The sequence below is a fragment of the Drosophila sechellia genome, chromosome 2R (assembly GCF_004382195.2).
Source record: "Drosophila sechellia strain sech25 chromosome 2R, ASM438219v1, whole genome shotgun sequence".
Taxonomy (NCBI): Eukaryota; Metazoa; Arthropoda; class Insecta; order Diptera; family Drosophilidae; genus Drosophila; species Drosophila sechellia.
In genome coordinates, this window is record NC_045950.1 from 12,676,011 (window position 1) to 12,700,137 (window position 24,127).

At 41.0% G+C, this 24,127-nt stretch overlaps 2 protein-coding genes and 1 long non-coding RNA gene across 5 annotated transcripts; 2 read left to right on the forward strand and 1 right to left on the reverse strand.

Annotated features, from left to right (window-relative positions):
- Positions 1-306: 306 nt before the first annotated feature.
- LOC6609469 (putative fatty acyl-CoA reductase CG8303) lies at positions 307-9,552 on the reverse strand. 2 transcript variants are annotated; one of them, XM_002034118.2, is made up of 6 exons: positions 9,534-9,552; positions 3,211-3,567; positions 1,743-2,247; positions 1,237-1,678; positions 919-1,176; positions 307-848 (listed from the first exon to the last, which is right to left on the reverse strand). In XM_002034118.2, the coding sequence occupies exons 2-6, from the start codon at positions 3,499-3,501 to the stop codon at positions 716-718; spliced, it is 1,629 nt and encodes a 542-aa protein (XP_002034154.1). In that variant the 5' UTR covers positions 3,502-3,567; positions 9,534-9,552; the 3' UTR covers positions 307-715. The 2 variants fall into 2 exon arrangements, with proteins under 2 accessions (XP_002034154.1, XP_032571706.1); XM_032715815.1 differs by lacking the exon at positions 9,534-9,552 and adding an exon at positions 9,375-9,497.
- LOC6609470 lies at positions 4,016-5,700 on the forward strand. The gene has a single exon (XM_002034119.2). It carries the CDS (start codon positions 4,261-4,263, stop codon positions 5,563-5,565), a length of 1,305 nt encoding a protein of 434 aa, XP_002034155.2. The 5' UTR covers positions 4,016-4,260; the 3' UTR covers positions 5,566-5,700.
- Positions 9,553-14,472: 4,920 nt separating the features above from the next.
- On the forward strand, positions 14,473-24,125 carry LOC116800344. 2 transcript variants are annotated; one of them, XR_004361276.1, is made up of 3 exons: positions 14,473-14,664; positions 17,676-17,916; positions 24,046-24,125. It is a non-coding gene; the product is annotated as an uncharacterized LOC116800344 (long non-coding RNA). The 2 variants fall into 2 exon arrangements; XR_004361275.1 differs by lacking the exon at positions 14,473-14,664 and adding an exon at positions 17,159-17,335.
- The last annotated feature ends 2 nt before the right edge of the window (positions 24,126-24,127 follow it).

Sequence of the window (24,127 nt, forward strand, 5' to 3'; positions counted from 1 at the left end):
TCTTTAGCTAGCGCCCCTGTCGGTATATTACCGAACTTATTTATTTTACATCACGTAGAATGAGTGTAGCTAGATGTCGCCACTGAGCATTGTAGAAAATAAAGTGCATAACCAAGTTCAATTTAAATGTTATCTCATTAGCAAAAAATATTAAGAAACACAATCTTATTATCAGATATAGCAACTTATAATTAAATATTATATTTAAGTCTATATATAAAGTCTAAAAAAATGTAAAAATTCCATGTCCACATCCCCAATAAGTCCATTCCCACACAAACCACACCAATAAAAACACACGCATCCTTTCCTTAATATAAAAATCATATTTATTGGAATAATAGTTACATATTTAATCATTTAAAGTTTAGATCTCGTATTCTTCGACTATTTGACTATAAACCGGTTGATAATTACAACAATCTAGAATTGTTCATTACTTTTACATTACGTGTTTAGTTAAAGTGACTAAGTTTTGGGCTACTTTTGCATTGCTGTGTGAATAGATTCGTGTCTAGTGTTGCTTCGATTGTTTTTGATTCATATGATACATTTCGCTGACTTGTACTTGGCTTGTGTGAAAGAACTTAAAAGTAAAATACATGATACCCTACTAGAACAAACTACGGATGGAAACGAACAACCATGTGTGGTAGGATCGCACTTGGAGCGGAAATATTGCACAATCCAACAGTTGGCGATTCATATCAAGCCACTACAACCAGACGAGGAATCCCCAGATCAGAACCGCCAACGTAAGTCCGATCTGCAGGCCGAAAGTTAAAGTAAGGGCAAAGTAGAGGACGGCGAAGATGACCACATAGCCCGCGTAGTACAGGAAGTTAAAGCTATAGACAGGGGAGAAATGAAATGAAAACTGATTTCATTGGCTTTAGATCGGTAGAATCAGTAACTTACACCTTCCAGTAGTTGCGATGCCACTCCGTGGTCACTGCCGACTCCTTGAAGTAGAAACGCCGGATTCCTATCAGACACCGATCGATGAACTCCGACCAATCGCACTGACTGGCATCGAAATTATAGCGCCTTCGATCGCTTTCCGGTATTAATGCCGATATACGCAGCGCGTTCTTCAAGGAGTACCGGAAGTCCTTGTCCAGGAAGTAGTCAAAGGCCTTTGTTCCTTTCTGGAACACCCGCATGTACTCGTAGGCTCTAAAGTAGATAAATATTATGGTTACAAGTTAAGTAGATCCACCTTTTTTTAGTACTTACGTGTGCTGTGGCATTCCGATTCCGAATAGCTTCTCTGGTATGATAAAGACCATCGCTGGCAGCAAATGGAACAGATAGAAGAACAGATTGTAACGCCATCCGTTGCGCAACTTCGTCACCGGCTTCCAAACAAAACTATTCGGCGGATGGCGCTCCACACTATCGTTGATGATCGTGCAGAACTCGGCGAGATTCAGAGGATTAACCTCTCCCGACGTGCAATGTATGATCTCCGGCTGCTCCAGCTTCCGGGTGCCCACGTACCAGCCCATAACCAGTGATGAGTTGATCACATAGTCGCATGGTATGATGTCGATCACAGCATTAGCATTCCCGCACATGGTGCGGAAAATTCCCTTCACGAAACCGGCCAAGAAGCCCAGGTGACCAGAGTTTGCATTACCCACCCAGCCCTTCATCGGGTTCTCCAGGGTTCCATAAACTAGAAATGAAATGTTATTGATTAAGACATTTTCCTGCCGCTTGGAATCCCAATGGCATCTCACCAATCGATGGCCTAACTATGGCTGCTGGCAGTCCGGACATCTCGGCCATCAACAGATTCTCCGACAGATTCTTGGTGAACGTATACGTATTGGGATGATCCCGGATATAGCCCTTGCACTTCTGATCGGTGAAATCCTCCCAGGCGGAGTCATCTTCGGCCATCTTCATCATCTCGTACGGATCGAACTGTGACTTGTACACCTCCTCGGCAATCAGACCACGATTGTTGCTATTGCAGAAGGCCGTGGAGCAGTAGATGTAGGCCGCCAGTTGCTTCAATTGCTTGGCCAGCTCAATGGTGCGCATCGTTCCCGTGAGATTGGTGCGAATGGCGGTGCGCAGCGGGGAGCTGAACTTGATGGTGGCCGCACTGTGGTAGATCACATTGACCCGATCGATCAGCTCCTGCAGGAGCTCGGGGCCAAAGCCAAAGTTCGGTTCGCTCAGTTCACCAACCACTGGGACCACCTTCGATAGAGTCTTCTCCGAGTACTTCTCGAAAATCTGTAATTAAATCATAATTTATATTTGCAACATTAAACAAACATTTTATTGAATATAATCTCATGCATCGTAAACTTTTGATAACTCTAACCAAAAGGATATGGTCATTAATTGGTAGCATAAAAAGCTTCAAGCTATACGTGATTTTATGACTTGCAAAAGCAGCAAATAAAAGATGTATATACATATGTATTACTTCGATATTTTTCAACAAGTTGGAGGAGACCTATTTTTTCCCCTCTAAAGACGGATGTTGAAAATTAATTTCACTACTGTTCGGAAGTTGGGTTGCTAACCATACACGCCCACATTATGGCCAACAAATTATGATTGTTAGCGATGAGTGCTTTTTTCGGTACTTTTACCTTTTTGGGAAACACTCGTAAGTAAGCAATTTTCAAAGCAAACAACATATGATGTTAGCTGCTTTTTTTTTGTGTCATTAAAAATGCGTTTAAAAATAAAATAAATTAACGAGTTGTGAAGAGGGCCTAAGAAAAATAAGGAAAAAACAAAAGACTTTTTGTTGAACCGAAAATTTAAGCACTCTCTAAATATAATTTATATGATTTAAAGGCATTACTTGTATAAACTTACGTTGATTGTAAAAAATGCTTTATCTAAAGATTGAATAATAATAATATAATAATAAGTTACGTTATTCCAAAGTTTGTAATTATAGAAAATAACTTTTTAAATATTTTCAAAAATCCCAAAAGAGTATTGCACACTGGTAGTTAAAAAAAAGATGAAAACAAAAGAAAATGAAAGCCCCACGGATCGCGGCTCGCAACGGAAGAGGTCGGCCAGGTTACGACTTTGACAAATTAACGCTCCATAAAGAGACTCGTAATTGGCTTTAATTATATACCTTGCAGACGGCGCGTCGGGGGCAGGTTCGTGTCAGGGGGCGTGGCCCGGTCGACCGTTCAAACAATCTAAAACAAATGCCACCAGACTTACCGGCTTCTGGAGCAGGCGACGAATCCGCTCGTTCGGATCAAACTTGCGCTTGCCCCGGACCAGGACGTAGATGGTTCCAATGTCGGGATGTGTGTCCAGCAGAGCCTCGATGAGAACGGTGCCCAGGAATCCAGTGCCGCCGGTGACGAAGATGTTCTTGTGGGCAAAGAACTCCGGTATGGTCAGCGAGGTGCTCAACTGGTGGCCATTGACCCGGAGTTTTCCGTTTCCGATGCTGTTGTTGTTTTCCGGGGAAGAGGTGGTGCCGCCATGTTCCGTGATGACAGCCATGGTGTAGGGCTCAAGATTCGTCGGCGGCGCCAATTTGCTGCTGAGATTCGAAGACGGTGCGGCAAGCTGTGGCAGAGAAATAAGAGGAAAGGAAACGCGCCGTGACATCGGTTAGTTCAAGTTCATTAGTCCAACTGGATCGCTGCGATTATGAAACCAAAGCCGGCGATCGAAAAGCGAATCGAAAAAAACCAGACAAACTTCTCAGTGTGTCAAGTTTAGCTAGCGGCGGAAGTGCATCATAAATCTGTAACCAAAATTAGATGGAAGTGGAGTGCACGATGCGGAAGGCAGACAACCTCCAACGAAGACAAATGCTGCATATTTAAGCTTTCCACACTTTCCCATTTGGGTGTGAAACCTAATGGATAGGTACTTCAAAAGTCAGGAAACCTCCAAATGAGCACATATTTTCTGAGTGCATTTTCCAAGACTGTTTCTACTATTGGGTTAACGAAAGTTAAACGCCAAGTAGGTCATGAGTACCACCTCGATTTTTTGAGTTCAACTGGGATAGCATTGCTTTTTACTTCCTGGGAAAAAGTCATCAGCGTTATCATAATATTCCCAGTTTGCGAAGCGTTCAGTTCACAAAATTTCGGTCTTTAATTTTTGGAGTTAAAAATTTGTAGCTTACAAAATTGAAAATTCAAAAATTTGGTTCGGAATTTTAATTTCAGACAACACCCTCTCGTGCACGCATCAAAATTATTAGTTCTGAAAAGAAGGGAGTTCAATCCAAGACGAATCAATAGCAAGATGAATACCACTTTTAAAATGGCTCGAATGAGCCTGAATCATTCCTGGCGGTTTGTTAGTAACAAATCCAAGGGGCAGTTTTCCAGTTTGCGGCGATTACCTGCAGTTAGCAGCCAAAACCGTCGTTACGCAGACCGATATACCTTCGATGACCAAACTCAAGCACAAATCCAGGGCATCAAGAAGATGAAGGAGATGGGCGAGGTGCCCCAGGAGTCTCCTTGGCGTGACAGCGAATGGTCTCCCGATTTTCCCGAGCGTTTGGATGAGATGGGCTATGAGTCCCACTGCAACGATCGCCTGTATATAGCCAAGAACAAATTACGTCACGAGCAACAAAAATATGAATTGGAACGAGAAGAGCGTCGCAAGAAGGCCCAAAGAAGAATCAATAGTCACTTCGCTAAAGGTCAGGCAGAACCGGAAACATTGCGCCGGCGTACCATCTCACAGGATCCGGCCGATCACCAAAGGCGTCAGGAGGCGATTATCGAGCAGAATCGCCGACGGTGGCAAAATCGACCGGAATCTAGAAGGGAAACTAATACCTCCGGCATTACCTATCGTCCGGATAAACGAAAGGAAACGTATACTGAGAATACTGAGAAAATGCAAAGGGAATCGGAGGACTACCAGCGCCAAAGACGCAATACAGAGAGCTCAGAGGAAGCTCAAGACAGCCAGACAGTGGTCTACGATTCCAATCGTCCCACGGCCGAGTGGTTGCGGAAGCGCCAGGAGGAGAACGAGGCGGAGTACTGGCATTCGTGGCAAACATGCCCATGCTCACGGGAGTCGGAGACCACAGAGGAGGTGAAGCCCCATCTGAAGCGCAAGAAGGTAGTGGGCATTCCACCTGCATATCCAAGGGATTACCAACGACGCGGCTACCATCAGATATCCCCACCTGCGTATGCACTGAAAGCAAAGACTATAGTGATGATGCCAAAGCGGCGACCCTCTGGCATCGATAAGCAGTACCACAAGTTTGCCAGGAAACAGGCGGCCCTATGGCAACAGGACTTCGACGAGATCCAGGGCAACGGGCAACCACTTCAGATGCCCAAGAAGGAGGAAAAAAAGAAGCCCAAGAGGAAGGAGGAACGTCGATCCGTAGAACCGCCCCGTTTCCGAATGGTCGTCAAGACCCGTGCTCCCGCTATCCGCCCCTCTACTCCCGTGTTCAATTACTCCGGCCAGATGGATATGCCGCCCGCCATCGCTGGACCCAGTGCCTACATGGGATCTCATCGCAAATCTGAAGGCGAATCCTGGCGCAACTTCTTCAGGGCCAGCAGCTCATAGATGGAGCTCATTTTACTACAGCGTTGTGAATTGCCTTTTTATCCAGAGTTATTATTTGAAAATGAATACTTGCTGAGCTCCTGGCACAGTTCTGGGATATTATAGTAAAATTTAATATAATTGACGTTGAATGAATTCTTTGAACGAATCAGTGAATCACAATTGGGGGTTAAAGTAAGAAAATTCCACTCGGGAATCTAAAAAAAAACCGACATATTTCCATAGTCAGCAACCCAATTAATATAGAAGTAGGTGATATGAACAAAATGTAGCAAATGAGCAAGCTGCTTTTTATCAATTCCGACTAGTAATGGCAATTAAAGTTGACGCGTATAGCTGTTGCCTATGACATGTGTGGGGTTCCCATATTTCTGGAATATTTTGGATAATTCCTATTAAACTCGTAATGGAATTTGCCTGTACTTATCCCAGCATTTACATTCCAACACTGAACTTGAAGAAAACCAACTGCACAATTTGAGGGCTAATTTACCCTTTAAACTTTCCCACACTTAAGGCCCATTAACCTTTTACTTTAATCACCAAGTGGATTAGAGTGGCTAAGCTTACGTTAATTAATACCCCCAAACTTTCGACTTGTCACACTGCCACAATCGGACCCATGGCCGTTGCCCAACACTGTTAGCTGTACTTTCCCGGCCAACTGCAAAACCATTCACAAAGCCGCCTTTTGTTCGCTCCATCCGAGACCATCAATAGCTCGACTAATTAATGGCAAAAAACGCGTATATCCGAAAAAAAGAAACCGAAAAGCCTCGACAAGTTAAAAAAAGAAATCAAACCAAGGTATGTATAACCAATGTAGTTAGATCTCACACGGCACATTGCCCAAGCATCGAGTACAGGTGGAAAACATAATTAACGAAATGCGTAACAATTTGTTGGAGGAGAGATTAATTTCGGACATTTTTCGTGTTATTCCAAATTTGTGTCAAGGCCGCCCCGGCGGAGATCTCGAGTGGAGTTGTCTGGTTCGAGGAGGTGGAGATCTATATAGGCCCACAAACACCATTAATATTCGAAGTTTGGCCAGGCAAACAAAAAAAGCTCAGCTCAATCAAAATGCACGGTCACGGTCAAATCTCGGTTGATCTCTAGAGATCGTCGTGCTCCGTTGTCTTCGTATGCATATGAGTCCAATGGATCGAACATCGAACAGATCTCTCGGATACAGATACAAGTGGTTAAAATGGCGCGATTTAAGTGTTTTTCGGTGCCTAACACCCGGGTGCTAATTGATTTGCTTGTAATTGACCAACTGACAGATCGGACAACCTCCAAAAATCCGCACTGGCTTTTCCTGACTCAACACATTTTGTTCAATGGCATTTCGCTTTCGAAAATAATCCGACATGTGGCCCGATCCGAAACCCAGAATTATGCAAATTAAGTTCTCCGGATCAGAGACAGAATGCCGCCAGCTTGGCCAACTTTGAATTGATCGGAGTTAACTGGTTTCGGTTGCTCTTGGCCTGGCCCCCATCCAAATGATTTGCATTTAGTTTCCTCGAACGCGGAGTCACAGAGATTCATCGCCATTTTGCCCTGGCCGAGCAACATTTTTGTCATATTTTCATCGCTGATTGGTAAGACCTTTGTTTGGTCTCCCAAAGTTCTTCGCTAGATTGGACCAACAGGTTTTAAGATCGTGCATTTGGGATTGACGGCTTGAGATGGTCTGTGGTAGGGCTAACAGATCGTTGAACTTGACATTTTCTTGGCTTATATAAAATGGGGCCACCAACTTGTTGAGAACATATATCTTATAAAGGTTTTTGGGCCCTTGAACAAGACTTTACCTTGAAATAGATTGAAAATTGATTTGTTTCAGAGATATTTCTTGTCACAATGATTCTCATCAACAACACAAATTTGATAAGGATCCATGATATTGTTCTTATTTGGAAATAATATATGTTTATATTAAATTAAAATATTGCAAGTGCTAATTTTATTATTTTTATAATTTTTTTTGTTTTCATTTATCACATCTAAATGGATAGAAAAATGCTTGTTGTATGGCGTTTGCCAATTGCTCATTTCCTATTTTGCATTTTTGATGGAGAAGCACATGGACAATACTATATATATATAGATAAACAGTATATATAAATATTTACAGATGTAGCTGTGGCTGTACGCGCCCTAAGATTTGCATAATTTTGCTACGTCTGCGTTTTGCTTTGTTCGTAATTTCTGTTTAGACAAATGACTGAAACCCAGCTGGGTCTTTAGTTCCCCCCGTATTGGTGAGTATCTCTGTGTGTGCCGCAGTATATTCAAACTGTTTCTGCATATTAAATATTTGGAAATTTCTTTCCCAGTCCTAAAATGGCAAATATCGCATTTCGAGCCCTAGGCGAAAACAAAAACTAAGCAAAGCCCTAATGAACATATTATCAGAAATTTGGCAAGTTAGCTGAGCAACTCTGGCTTGGACGTGAGGGTATCCTCTAACTGTGACGAATTTTTAGGTTTTGTTTATGAGCAAAGATCCATTTTGGTCACTTTCTATTTTACGACGAACAGATCTCTCTCATCTCGGTTCGCGCCATTGATTTCTCTTCATGTGCTGTTATGATTTTATTCCATTCAAATCGATTTTATTTGACAACCTTTTTGCTTTATTTGATTTCCGCCTTGGCAACCAAATGTGTAACAATAATTCTGTTTTGTTTATGCTAGGCATGAACATTTTGGCGACGGAGGAGCAAAGGGGGAATTCGATTCAATGCGCCATAAAAGCCCGAATCAAAAAAAACGTCAAACAAGTCGCACTTGTGCTGGGCATTAGCATTAAATGGCTGTGTAGACCTTAACATTGAAAGTTCCACAAAATAAACAGAAACAAAGCAGGCTGATTGATCGTCTTTTCGGTGGGGAATTTCAATAATTGAATTCCATTGAAAGGCAAACCAAAGATTCAAGAAACCAACTTGGCAGTAGAGCATCAATCAAAAGAATGAAGAAACAAACTTGCGTGCAGAGTTTCAATCAAATGACTGAAGAAACGAACTTCATCTGCGCTTGTTACTTTGCTTAAAATTTTGGACAGTTGACATTTGCTCGCTTATTTGTTATGCCCATTAAGAAATTCTAAACAACTATTGTCTAAATTATTTGTGATTCCAGGAGTTTGGCAAACCGGTTTGCGGCTAAAAAATTCGATGTCAGCCACGCAAAAAAAAAGTAATAAATTATGGAAGAAGTGCTTGACAGAAATTAGCCACGCGTCAAATCCAGAGACAATAAAACTAAACATTAATACGAGCTTCTTGCGTTTAACAAATTCTTCAACGCATAACCATAACAACGATTTTTGTTTGTTTTGCTGCCCATGAATTTTCCAGCAAGCGCTGGAAAAACCGCATGGGAAAACTTACTCAATCGGTGTCGCGAAAATCTAAACCAACTCGAAACACATACACAAGTTAACTCACGCAAAGAGAGCGGCTGAGAGCGAGGAAACTGGAAAAGCTATGAAAACAAACATTTAAGTGAAAATCAAAGAGCTAAGTCAGCAGCTTTTCCAATGGCTTTTCCGCAAGCCGAGCCCAACAAAATAACAAAAGTTTATTTCGCACTTTTCTAACCAATCAGAATTATTTCATCACTTCCGCTTGTATTGTTTGCCAATCGATTTGCAATAACCGCGATTATTATTATTATTATTATTTTGTATTATCGATTGCACCACCCACCCAGTGGGGCGTTTCACTTTGCACTTGATTTAAAAGTTTTGCAGCACGACTTGGTGGGGCAGATGTTAAGGCGAAGTGCAAACTAACCAATAGTGTCGGGGGCGAAAGAGAGATCGGGGGATAAGTTGGCCACTGAGGAGGATCCGCTTTTAGCCAGCTTGCTGCCAATGCCGACGCACGCTCACTTAAGACTGATTGCGGGCACTGAAAGTAATGCGATCGCAGCTAGTGCTGAAAAGCACTCACTCGCCAGTTCCTGAGTTTCACAGTTTCTGAGTTTCTGAGTTTCAGCGTTTCCGAGTTCAGCTCGCCAAGACTTCGGGGCACGTAATGAAAATCGGAACAGAAAATAATCAAGAGGCAGCCCCAGAAACAAAAACCCGCGAACTCAGCACACAGCGAAAATAATATTCATAAAAGAAGGCTGAGAGAGCTTTGAGTGGCCAGCGATGTTTGACTTTTTGGTAACTGAGAAAGCTGCCTCTCCAAATTGGATCTATTACTAGTGCGTGGTATCTGTTGAGTGGATCTGGCAATGCCATTGGTTCGGAGTGAGCGGGTGCTAGCTACTTGAGCGAAAATACTGGGGTAAAAGTAATACAAGGAACCCAAATAAAACTAAAGCTTAGGATATAGAGTCATTTTCAGGTTAAATGAGATGAGTATGATCATTTTTATAAATATTTAAGATGGAGAAATGGTAGAAATGTGCAACTATGTAAAATATCTATGTGCTCTGTGCACATCAATTTAAAATTTTCGCTTTTGAAGCAAATAATACCCCAATTGGAGTTTATAGCCATGTTTAACAATACTATAATAATACTATTATAATATTATTCGGTTATGGTCGCTGATAAAATTAATCTGCAGAAAAAGTTAAACATAGTATGGTTTTAAGAATGTACACGTGCACATCATGTAAAATTCTTACGAGTATTGAAATATGCCAATATATAGATCCACAGCAAATATTCTACAACTTTGAAAACAAAGTCCCCTGTTGAATTGCAGCAAATTTTGCGAAATTTTCACTTTGCTACCGTGCTTCCTATTCTTTTATTTGCAGGCACACGAAGAAGTTTGCTGACATCTCGAATTTATTGCGGCCAGGTAATACATACGATACATACGATATTCTGCTGATTTTGATAATTTGATTTTGGTGTCAATGAGGGCATTATAAGGTATGAAAATTACCGATAGATCGCATGAGGTGTTGCCAATCACGATATTAATTGTCTAATTATGCAAACTGACTAATTGAGTGATGGCCCCTTGATAAATACACCGCAAAATGCAAATAAGTGGGCGGGGTATTACAAAACTGTCAGCTAAACGATAATTCATCTGTTTGCGGAGACAAACTTTCTAAGCTCTTTCCCCTCCGACGGGTTCAATTGCAGTTGACCTAGATGTTGGTAAAAAGACAACATCATAAAATGGTAAATACTGAAACCAGAGTATTGGGCCTAAGCCGTCGAAAACTCCACAGCCAAAGCGCCTCGGGTGTACACACACCTGAACACCTGTAATTACAGGTGTGCAGGGCTACGACTCTTCGCCTAACTGAAAAAAAGAATTGTCAAAATTGGCAATAATTTGGGAACACGCGAAGAAAAGTGGTCATATGTGGTCAAAATGATGGAATGGGTCGAAAGGGGAAAATTATAAGGAAGAGGAAACCGCAGCTGGAAACTGACAACGCAAAACAATCGGTTGTTTTGATCTATCAGAGAAGAACCTCAACAACTACAATCTATTGAATTAACATAATACGTAATATATGTACATACATATATGTATGTTAAAAGCACCGCTATAATAGACTATTACTAAACCTTTGTTAATTTGTGGGCTATAATTGTTTTTTTAATTTTAATTCATAAATTTAAATTTTATTTTAAATTTATCAACTATATATTTGTGAATTCCGTTCTTGCATTCTTCTCAACAGCTATGTAAAATATAATGAATATATATTTTTTTCTCTGTAGAAAAGAATGTCAATTACCCATTGTTGTACATTTGAATGCTCATACGAAATACTTTTATTTGCCTTTGTACATTTTCCCTCAACTCTACGAGCATCTCAGCCGAAGCCACATGCAAATCAATTAGGCTCATTAGCCATGCGATTTCCAATCATATCAATCTCAAGTGCCTGCCAATGTGTCTTCAATTTAATTTCCCTACAATAAACTTCAACACCCAACTTCGGTAGCAAAAAAAGGCTCTTGTTAGTTAATCGCACTTAGTCAGCGCTACTTGGCTGCTAGTCATGACGACTGGCTGCGATTTTTCATGGCTCGCTCGCATTTTTTAATGCCCCGTCATCGCAACTCAGTTGCAGTGGAGCAGGTTAAGAAGTGGCGCTGAAGATGGGGGAGATCTTGGGCAGCAATCGAGTTGGGGCTTGGTCAAAAGCTCCCTTTGGCCCACAAAAACGACGTCATCCAGTGCGCATGAGTAATGAGCTTGGCGTTGGTTTTCATTTCATATTCGTTTTTGTCTGTTTGTCTGTTTGCCCATGTCTCACCTATTTGTTATCGTTTTAAAGTCGCCTGTCTCCGGTAATACCCTCTTTTGGGAATCCGTTGAAGGGGTACGCTAAAATAATAATGGATTTGGCATATCCGTGAAGCTTCAAGCTGCTTACAACATTTTAATTGGATTTTTTTGAAGAAACCCTCTTGAAACCATTATAATCAGATATTATGCCAATTTTTCTTTACTTACTTCTTACTTATTTTCATAAGTTAACTATGATTTGTAAAACATTTTTAATAATACGTTCATTTCATAAGGAATGAGTTATTAGATGTGTTAATTAATCTAGTATTATGACTTAGATGCACGTATTAACTGTTTTCATTTATTGTTTTCGTGATATATCAATTATTTCCCCCTTAAGAGCATTGAACATTTCCACCTGATTATTTCCCTATTCATTTGTCTTAATGTATTTTAAAGTTGATTAATATGCAGAGTGGCAGGGCAGTCATCAACCCACACCCCTTTACCTATATATCCGACAACTTAAGGCCCCGCCGTCCCCAAATGAGAATGCATTTTTGGTTTGTTTTTGTCCCCTTTATGTTTTGATTTTCACATTTATGTTGCGTGCACTGCAATCGGCTGGCGGCCTTGCTTATTGTCCAAATATTTGGTTCGCCGAAGGTTGTGACATCAAGATTCCTATAAAATAGAGATCTGTGATCAAATATATTCTTAGATAAATGTGGGAAAAACATATTTTTTTAAATAATGCAAAATAATCATCAAATAATCATCAAATAAATTAAATATACCTAATAATTATATATCAATGCAATTAAATATATGGTTTATTTTTATATTAAAGTTTGTATGTTGGGTACATGTGGAACATGAACATTTTAATGTTTTTGTAATGTAGTAAAGACGTTTACATGTTATAAGTCAGAAAAAAATAATAAATAAAAGGAAATAACTTTTATGATTTTCGTAACCGAAAATTGTTTATTGATTTCTTCTAATTCCCATCAATTAAAAGTTTTAAAGGGAATTACGTTTCAAACTGTTCAGATGCTGAAATGCTTTTGTTTGAACTTCCCGCGCAATGGCAACGTCGCTTTAGCAGCAGGGTGGCAGCACTGGCGGTTGTTTGAAATCGCAGCAAGCAGTGATTTGAGTGCCTCTTTGACTATTTGTGCGGCACAAATGTGCGAAAGTGCAAGAAATCCGTTTCTGTGTTTGCTGCCCGACAATCGGCTATTTTAGTTGGCCAACGCAGGCGCAGGAAAAGCGGCAAGAAGAAGCACAGGGGCGGAAAGGAAGAAGAACTAGACCAAAGTGGATTTCATTCAATAGAAAAAACGGCCAAGGTGGTGGAAAAATCATAGCAATATCAGCCCCCAGAAAGCGAAAGAGAGCGTGTTTGTATTGCCGTTAACGCACCACCGAAAAAAAGGGAGAAGAACCGTTACCGCAGAGGGTGGAGAAAGGAGAAAGCGTAGTGAGAGCTACAGTGAGAGGTGAGAGAGAGCGGTATTAATGGTGACAATCGCAGGCGGCTCGGTCGCCAGAAGCTTCTTCTTTCTGCCTCAGTCACATTTCGCATTTCGAGCAGATCTGCTCTCTTCTTTCCGCCGAAGGAAACGGTACATTTCCCACACTAAACGACATAAGGCTGTTCAAAGGGAAAAATAAAATAGTTATTGTTAGAAAAAGGAAGCACTCGCGACGCGAAATGCCTGGTAACGTGTGTGAGTGAGTGTGATGGCAAATAGCAAGCAAATAATTACAGCACGCAAATAGGAAATTCCCAGCCATCCCGGATAATTCCAGTTCAGTTCAAATCGCCGCAGCATCCGCACACGTTCCTAACCTCACTTTCGTTTTGGAGCCGGTACGTACACGCCCTGAAAAGGAAAAAAAAAAACTGGGGTCTTTCCCGAACCTTAAAGGACCCCATTTTCATTTTCTCCTTTATTTTTAGCCAATTGTTGTGGCCTAGTTTGAGCATATTCTCGTGTCCCATTTTTTTTTGCTCGCCGTTTATTTTTAGCCCCCTTTTAGCAGCAGCCCCTGCCTTTGGGGACCCCCTCGCTCCCTATAAAAAAATGTATGTCGCTGGGTTTATTATCTCATCCGGAGAATGTCGCTGCTTTTTGGCGTCGATGGTTGTAAAAAATTTAGCAGAAAATCTGACATTTCCGTTTCGCGTTTCCGCCAAAGAGCAGACCAGCTTTCCGGAAAGAGAGCGTGTCAGGAGAAAGCCAGCAAAGAGCTAGTGAAAAGCCAGTGTTGCTGAGTTTTGATGCGCGGAAAACAGACATTCAGCCTGAAACTATGCCTAATATTGCAACGAGTTTTCCTAGAAAATTACTTAATTAACCACCGTTGTATGTGGCCCTAAAATTGAACTGATAGAGCCGACAGATAAAGCTCTATCTTATCGGAAAACCAATAGAGCTGTTGAGTCAGCTGGTTAGCCATTATATAAGCAACCAACAACCCCCCGGAAAAGCCGGCAGACGCCCAGGAAAATAGTAGCAGAAAATGGTAGCCAAAGAGTGAATTTCTCTCTTCTCCAGGACAAATTTCTTCTCTTGAGACTTTGCCACAAATCTCTCTCGAAACGAGAGCAGGCGCGTGAAATAATCTTGGGGAGCTTGGCAGGAAAAAAATGAAACAGGCATTTTCCAATTGATTTTCAAGGCGGTCGACGCGAGTATTTCCCCCGAAAGTTTCATCATATATCTCAAAGGAAATTAACTAATTCAGATAACGCTTACATTATTCCCAAAACGTTGAAAATGTTTCCTAAAAAACGTGAAAAGTGCAGAAAAAATTCCAAAGACTGAGCTGATATTGCATAAAAAAGAAACGATGTGTGAGTAGTGGCATCGCGCCCGGAAAACTTTTTGAGGAAATTCAGTAGGGGTGTTGGTGTGTGCTCGGCCCGAAAGTATGCCCCAAGATGAATAGAGCTGCTGACAACCTGCCCATTAATGGGTCTCATAAATAATCTGTATTTAATCCGAATTTTTCCGACCAGTGTGTGCCAGTGTGTGTATGTGTGTGTGTGTGTGCGAGTGTATTATTGCACTCGACAGCAAGGCGATAACATTTCAAGTGCATTATGTCATTTTCCCCGTTTTGTTGTCTACCTCCCCCTCGATTTTACTATTCCACCCCAAGCCCCGCTCCCCTTTGACCATGTGTGTGAGTGTTTGCCATTTCACAGCCGAGAAAATGGAAAAATAAAAAGGACGAGGACGAGCATGAGAATGAGCAGGTCCTGTCAACAGGGCGCCATCTAATGCCGTAACTTTGTGTAATTAAAAAAAATATAAAAATTAACAAAGCACTTGATGGAGGGGTGCTGGCTGGATGGGCTGTACATACATTAAGTCTCCAAAGTGTGGCATTTGAGTGACAACGATGAAAACCATGCTATTTATGAAAAATTATTATGTTTCATACCTGATTCATCTGAAATCAAAATAGACATTAATCCGCATCATTAATGATCCAGAAATTTTACAATAAATTATACAACATTTAAATAGGAAGCATAAAAACTTTTATGGGCCATTAATTTTTCTGAATTTTCCATAATTTTCCATTTTTAATGTGAGTATTGCCTGTCACTGACGAAAGTTTTGTTTTATGCTGGCCCATTTCCGGTCAGATGAGAATTTACTAGCTCGGCCTAAAAGTAGGCAATCGATTGGATTTCCGCCCAGCCTCTTCGTTTCCAGCCATTCCCATTTTCCCTTTTCATCTTCTGCAAGAAAGAAATTTCATGGGTTGGCCAAAACTTTTACTTTGTCTGAAATTTACCTCGCCGTGCGAAATCTTAGATTTTGAGACTAGTTTCCGCTTTTAGTTGGTTTATTTTTGGGATGGTGCTTGAACAGAAACCGCAAAATGTGAGAAGTGTGTGCACAATCAATTAAAAACTCAAATGTTTGCCAGTGCACTTAGAGGGATTTTGGGGGCACGTGGCAGTCAAATCTACGAAACACACCCACCGCACACCAAAAAATCATTTCCGTGCGTCCTTTAATGTAGAAAACAAACACTTTTGTATGCCTTAGTCATGTAGTTGTTATAAACACTCCGTCGTATATGTAAGCATCTTAAACATATTATTTTGAAATTTTGAATATATATTATACCTAAGCTCGCTATTTCGCTAAAAGGTATTGATGACGTACGTAAATCGCTGATATTTTTCTCACTAAGTGATTCATTGTGGAGCTATTTTTTAAAGTATTTGTTTGCATGGACTCTCTTAGCTTTCAATGAGCAAAATAGTAGGGCTGACTGTTGAATATGAATGAAAGTAGCTACGCCAATGCCAAAGTGCAAATGTTTCCTGGTTATTGGTAATGAAAGTGCTTAACCTTCAAATATTGCCTACTTTTTATATGTTGTCAAAGTCGTTAAACTTATATTAAGCTGTATATTAACTAATTACCCATATTACATATTTGGTAGTTAAAATAAACAGATAAAGCATTATTGAATATTAATCACTTTAACCACTATACTTTCAATTACTTAATTATTCTACTCGTTAATCAGTGAAAAGCTGTTCCAAGCTCATCTTTTATAAATGATTATTGATTCTACTACCTGGCAAAGAAATTCAGAGCACTAGCATATTGCTTAAAATTATTAATACATAAATATTGAACTTAATGTGAATTTAAAGAATTGCAAGAAAAGTTTAAGACTTGATGTCAGACTTAAAACTATTAATTTGTATTCCACCTTAAAAACTTGTGCAAGGGTTAATGGCATTTTTTAGGAACACTTTAGAATTGCCTAACACATGTTTTCCAGTGTAGTCGATTAGTTCTTGCCGTTAACTGTGGTGAATTAATCACCTCCCCGCCCCCTCGGTTACCCTTTTTCCAACCGCAAGTGTGACGTGCCTTTCAATTAGACACGAAAGTTTTTTTTTTGACAATTTGGCCGTTGGTGCGTGTTTATGTTTTTGTGTTAACTGTTACCTGGTGGCAAGTGCAAGATTATGCATGCACACGCACACGAAGGCAGTGGCAGATACCTGATACTGCTGAAGTGTACTTTGACCTCTTTTGGCTCTGCCAACGTCGCTGCCGGCGTCTGTGTGAGTGGTCAATGTCAGTGCCTGACCACATATCCAATTTCTTCTCTTTCTCCTCCGGTTTTCCGTTTTCCACGACTTGTTTTCCACACACACCGTTCTTTTGCGGCTTTTTCAATTAAAGCTTGTTGCATGCTGCCTCAGTCGACGTTGCTCTCTTTTTCGCTCTCTTCTGGCGATCTCAAATACATATGGCATCACACATCTCGCAACCGAAATCTACGTGTCCGCCGCTCTCTCTTCGCGCTGCTTTCTTTTGTGCGCCTTTCTTGGCAGCGCAGCTTTGGAGCCGACTGCATAAATCTTTCACTTCTTTGAGGGCCAAGTTTAGTTCAGTTCCAAACGGCCGACGAAGCAGACGCGTCGCTAAAGATCACACTTTGTATATATATATGTGTATATGTGTGTGAACATATAGTATATGGTAAAGAAAAGCAGTTAAAAAAGTTAAGAAAGCGATCAAAGAACGGTCAACTCTCTCACGCGCTCTCCCTCTCTCCGTCGCTTGATTTCTTTGCGCCTGCGCAACGGTCATTCTTCGTCTTTCCTCTCTTCGCACTCTCTTGCAAAAGTGAAAATATTTGGAGAAATTTCTTGGGGGCAACCAAAGAAGAAGAAGCAGCAGCAACAGAAGAAGCAGAATTTCGGTCTCGAGTTTTTTAGTGTGTCAGGAGTGGGCATAGTTATCGGTATCATCGTATCTTGCCTTGCCAGTAGTGTCAACAACGAAATAAAGAATTGTCTATATCAATTGTCGTTCTCAGTTTTTTTCAACGCGATCGAACGGCCCGCAAAAACAACGCAAGTGTCAAAAGTTCCGCAAAACCGGAAACCATAACAAACGAATTCGCAAGTCGCCCAATGTCAATGACCTAAATTCGGGGCTTCTCGGAAAAACAAAGTGGGAAAAATCTAATCCAGTCAATGCAAACACGAATTGCGGCTGCAGCATCTTCAGCGACTTCGATTAGAGCCAATAGCATCGGCTTTATGTTTGCCTGACATGTAAGTGCAAGCCAGGCTTGGCCCACAAATATTTGAGCTGTTTCCTTTTTGGTCGGATTATGCAATTTCAGTTTTAGCTAATATTTGACCCCCGTTAAAACGTTCAATTATAGTGCTGCTTCGTAAATATGTCGCGCAGGGCTCAGTCGTTTTATAACACTGTTTCTTTAAAAGTGTGAAGATATTCTCAGACAATGACCCAATTTCAAATTGGCGCCTAAATTAAGATGCGGTTTTGATATACACAAAAGCTTATTAATTTCATTTCATAAAATTACATCACTATATAAGATTTGTCTTACATGAAATTGATTTATAGGTCATGGGTTCTTGAACTCCATAAGTTCAAAAAACGACAAGATTATAAAATACCAGTCACGTGTAGGTTCAGTTTATAGAAGTTTGCCTGTAGTAATATGCAGGCTGTTGCTGCGAGAAAGTTTCAAGAGGCAACTAATATTTTCGAAATTTTTGTTGCTGTATATTTGTAATATTAATCATTGCATATTTACAAATAAAATTTGCACACAGACGAGACAACGATTAGCGACAACGAAAACGAAAATGAAAACGATAACGACAGCAGAAAGACGATGGAGCATAATAAATAAACATGGATCATGGCCACACACACACACACACTTACTGCCACAAAGATACTACATCTCAGGTTGCAAAAAAGAAAAACCAAAAACCGAAATAAAAAACCAAATAGCCGAAAAGCCCTCCAAAAACACAGCAGTAAAATGAGTGGGGGAGCGTTCGGTCGATTGTTTATTTAATTTTTACATTTACAAATATCATTACACCGATTTCTGCTTTTTGTGGGCTAAATATCTGTCTCTCGGACGCGGACAATGTGTCATAATTGCGAACCCACATTGACTTGACCCACATTTCTGGCTGGGAGTGGAATGGAGCGAAGTGAAATGAGTGGACGCATGCGCAAATGCATCGACAGCAAGCGCTGAGCTCAGCCGAAATTGTTGCCACAGTCAATACGGCGTGGTCGAAAACGTTTATATACATATAGCCTATAGCACTGGCATATAGTATCGGTATTTTTCAGTATCGGCAATCGTATCTCCGACTTCGAGAAGGCGACATATTTCTATTGATTACGTGCCTGGCCTACCAGAGCGCCACATCGAATTTCTTTTTCACTTTCGCAACTTTGGGCTAGATTCATTCTACTTGGCCACCGGGGCTAATGGTCGTACTCAAAATGGGTTACGGAGCCATTAAGCCAGCCACTTGGCATTCAGATCGATTGTTTATTGAGCTCACACTTTCGCAGGCCTGTGACGTAAAGCTCGGTGCGGGGTTTTTTCTTTTGGTAGGAATCTGGGGAGGAATCTTCCTCGAAACCTCTTAATTTTGACGACTACGTGTACCACAGATATTGTATTTCTCTGTAAATGAAGCCAGGAAATACCCATATTGTGTCAACCACTTCATTGTTTGCCTGGTATATTTACCAATAGGTATACCAATAGGTTACATTTCTCGTATTTCTTTAACAAGTAAAAAACTCTTAAGAGATTAGAATAAGTTGTTATATGTATATGAATCTTACATTTTTATATAATTACCCAGGCTTGTTGCTATTTTGCATATAAATATAACTATTTATATTTAAATAAAAAGTGCCCAGGCTTGTTGCTATTAGCTATAAAGCTGAATTTTTGCTGTTACGATCTAGTTTAAACATCCGAATTTGTTTTGAGATTCCATCAACTAACACATGGCGCGTGTACTGTGTGCCCTTCTAATTGCAACTTGGAATATCTACTAAGTTGTCACCTAATTGATATGCATTTTGAAGCCTCGACTTGAACTCGCATGTGAATGGACCCAGTTTCACAATTCACAGCTTAAGAGAAATGGGTCTTATCTTAAGGTCTAGTCCTCCATAAATCTTCATCTTACAATTGCAAAGCCCAAATTGTTTTTGATTATTCAAATTGGCCGACTGCGACCACTTTTAATTACGGCCCGACTAAAAGAATGTTTTAATTGAGCCAGTAGACATTTCGTCTTAGCTCATGTGACCGGACTAAAAATAAGATGAACTGTATATTAAAATTGTGAATTATTTAATATCTAGCGAGCGCGTGTGGGTGCGAGCGGGATGGAGGCCGAGCTTTTAAATTGGGTAGCTAATCTGCTGACTACCTCCGAATGCGGGGGTACCACCGACAGGTGTGGGGCGGGGGAGCCCCCATTATATACACAGTTAAATTTAACTTTTATGCTGTAAACTGCGAGATCGCTTTTGTTTGTTAATCAAGCCACACGAATTATGGGCAGTGGGAGGGGAGACAGATCCGAGATCCATTCTATCCAACCCCCTACAGATTTATTCAATTACACACAAAGCATAGATAGCTTACGATAACCATAAGAGCAGACATAGTCGACCACCGGCCAGTGACAACCGGACAGGCCACAATTCCAGAGCCTCACTCAAAGGTTCAATAGAATAGAGGGCACAGACCCATTATGCGCACTCACACACAAATGGGTCCATACATCCATATATCCACACATCTGTCCAGCATCCGCCGTGGCTCGAGGTCTACTGGGTTTACATAATGAGGGGCCTCCCATTGTTGAAAAGTGAAAATGCATATTTGAACTTTCGTTTGTGGTCAATTCAGTTCGATTCGATGCGGTCCGCGGCGAAAGAAACCCATCCGAAAACGAGACGAGCTACCAAATTGCCAAAACAAACAGGTTGACACCACCGCCAAGGGATACAAATACACCTCAGAATCGCACGGTTCGTATGGCTATATCTTAGCGGCCATCCTATAGACGATAGTCCGCATGCGGAAGCATTCGATGCGGCTGTAAGTTTATATATATGTTATATGGCGAAGACCTGAGTGCTAAAGACTCGTAATCCGAAAGCAACAAGCTCCAAATGAGGAAACAGCAGGGCCCGAAGAGAGGAGACAGTGTAGGAAAGAGCAATGAAGAAACGCGGCTAAAGACGGGTCTTCGACCATGGGAGAAGGCACATCATTACCACCGTGGATGTGGTCGAAACGCGGAATACCCTTGAGGAAGTTCCAATCACGACAAGTGAAATCTAAGATTCTCAAAGTGTATCACGTAATTAGTAGTAGGCGGCTAACAGACGCCCTCAAATTGAACAACACTTGTTTTCGCACGTTATAAGTGTGTTAAAGGTCAAATGAGTTGCTAATCTGTAAACAGAATGAGTGGTTTTTATAATCGTTATCGATATTTGCCATCGTTGATTAGCTCATTGGATACTAATTAATTACAGGCGATAATGATTTATTGCTTGTTGACCTACTTGATTTTATAGATTTATTTAAGTTTATAATGGTTTTCATTGTAAAATAATACTTTTCGAACTTATTTTAAGTTCTCTCTCCCTTGCAGAATACTATTTACTATTACTATTTTTTTAAGTTCCTTGCATGGTCAGCTATCCCTGGTCAGCCCAAAAAGGGGTAGGGTATGGGTAGGGTACAATTTGTGAAGCGGTCGCTTCCAAATGTCCGGCAAGTCGATGCTGATGACGATGACGAGGTTGCTGATGATGATAATGCGGCACGATTATAGGAAATGGGTCAGACAATACACGGGCAGCGAAGACTGGTGTGTAACTACCTTGTCAAGGCAGGTTGAATGTTGAATGTTTACCGTTTAACAGCACACACGCAGATACATTTCGGTCTTCATGTTTGGTTAACACGCTCCGTGGGGCGGTGGGCGGGAGGCGGTCCGGTGTGAGGAGCGGCGGTGGGGCAGAGGCGTGGCTGGGCCAAAGCGATGGTTCGATGGTCGTCGGTTCATTTGCCTCTTGTCGCTGGCGCGCAAATTTTCGTTGCAGTTGGTAAGAGGAGCACTGAAGAAGAGGAGGGTGAGCAGGGGGAGGGCGAGAAAAAGTTGATTTTCAAGAAATTTCACTTTAGAATGAAGAGGAACCAGTCGGCGAAGTTGGCCAGGTCTCAGCGTCTCGAGGCTTCATTGATAAATTTACAGTTACGTGATGAGGCCGCCGTGATTGCCGCGTCTCAAAGTGGTTTAAGCTTTAATTATAGAGCCGCAACCCAACTAGTTCAGCGGATATGGCCGGCCCTCTGCGATTTGATAACATCGCCGCACAACGATAATGCCCGGTCGAAAGACAAACAACCAATGTGCCAATTTCTTAACACATTTCTTGGCCACATGGGGTAACAGCAACAGGGCAGCGCCGTATTTTTTCCGAAATCCGCGAAAGAAACCCTCAAATGCAAATGACCGAAAAAATATAAATAGTGCCAGCCATCTGTGGCGGTAGATTTTGGTACAAACTAAAAAATTGAAAACGAAAGTTTAACCAAGAAAAAAAAATAGCCGACAACAGCAAAAACAAATTTAAATACATGGACGGAAAAAATATTGCGGAATTTAGATATTTGAAAAAGAAGAAGAAAAAAATCAGAGGAGACCTACAAAAGATTCGAAAAATAAAAAGTGAAAGTCATGGGCAGCCGCAGTTTGAACCCCCAAAAAATTCGTTCAAGAGACGACGACGCCACGCTTTAAGCCAACATCATCATCAACGTGACTATCATCGCAGAATGACGTCACACCCCATAAGTATATCCAACTACCAATCAATCTAGTCAGATACAAAAATACACACTCACTCCCCGCTTCCTGGTTACGATCAATATTTGGTCAACAATAAATTTGAAATTCAATTAGCAAGGCATTTGGCGAATTACATCGCAGACTGGGGTATACTTTCTGATGCAGGGGGTTCGAAGGGTTTGTTCCCGCCCAACCAAATACTGCGATTTTTAGCGGCGAAACAAATACGATTTGTTGTTTATTTGATATGTTTTTTCCTTTTAGCCAGAGCCCTGTTGATTCACTTGTTACCCACGCTTGTTGACAAATTCATTAGGGATTTTTTACAACCCTACAGTCAGGAACTACGTCGGTAGAACCGAACCGTTTGTTTGGATTGGCTAAGGTTAATAATACCTATTTAGGAGTATAAGTATTTCCTGGGAACCACCACCAGCAGCACCACCACCCCAAATACACCCAATCTTTCACCATTTAATGGGTCTCCCTGTGTTGGGGACTGTAGATCTTTGATTTCACAACACAGGGCTATTTTGGACCTGGGGAGATATTGTGACGTGTGAAACACACTTAAGTGGCACTTGATCATGCGGGTCGCCATATAGCAATAGAATCTCTCGGCTCATCTCAGCGCAGCTAAGCGCAGCTCCACTCGGCTCATGTAAAAATCGTTTAATATAGAATGAAGTGTTCCCAGACATATAGTGGGCATTCGCCAACTGTCACTGCTATCGACAGTATCGTCTCCTCGGTTCGTTTCGACGGGTCTTCAGTGCTCAGTTCTCGGTTTTCCGTGTTCCGTTTTCAGTTGTCGCCTTGTAAGCCGATTTAAGCATGAAGCGGATTTCGTTTTCTTAGCTCTATTGTGCGTTAAATTCAATTGCGGGCCATTGGATAAACTTTATTCGAGATCTCGGTGGTTGTGGAGTGCTCCCTTACATACATCCTTCGACGTCATTTGCATATCCTTTTTCGTGATGGCCGATTGCCAAGCTCTTAGACGTCATAGCTCGGATTTAGGTTGCCAATCAGATGCGGCTCAAAATGATTGCTAATTTTAGACCAGTCCCAAGGATAAATGACGTTTTGATAGAAGATAGATGGATATATAATTTGATAGGTGGATGGATGGAAGGCTGGGCGGATTATTGCTAGCACTTTGATTTGGTTTTAGAGGGACATTTTACTTTGACACAAATTTGTTGTTCGTAGCTTATTGGGTAAAGAAGCTAATAGGGAATGAAGAGGGTTAATGATTGTGTCAATGGACTATAAGCTACACATATGAGTACGGAAACAAAAAATCATTAAAGGATTATCAACCGGCAATAATTGAATTAAAATTTTGTGTGCTAAAGTATTTGGCGTTTTTATTGTGCTCTAGTGTTAATTACTATTTTTATTCAGTAATTTATAACTATTAATTTTATAAAAAGCTGCATAGACTGAAAAGCATTCAAATATGAAACACCTTCAATTAATATGTTAAATTTGTTTCGGTTTGTCTTACAGTTCAGAAGAGCACTAAACCTTGGAAGTTGTAAGAAATCGGTCTTGTTCACCCCCACCCAACCCACAGGATACACCTGCTGAA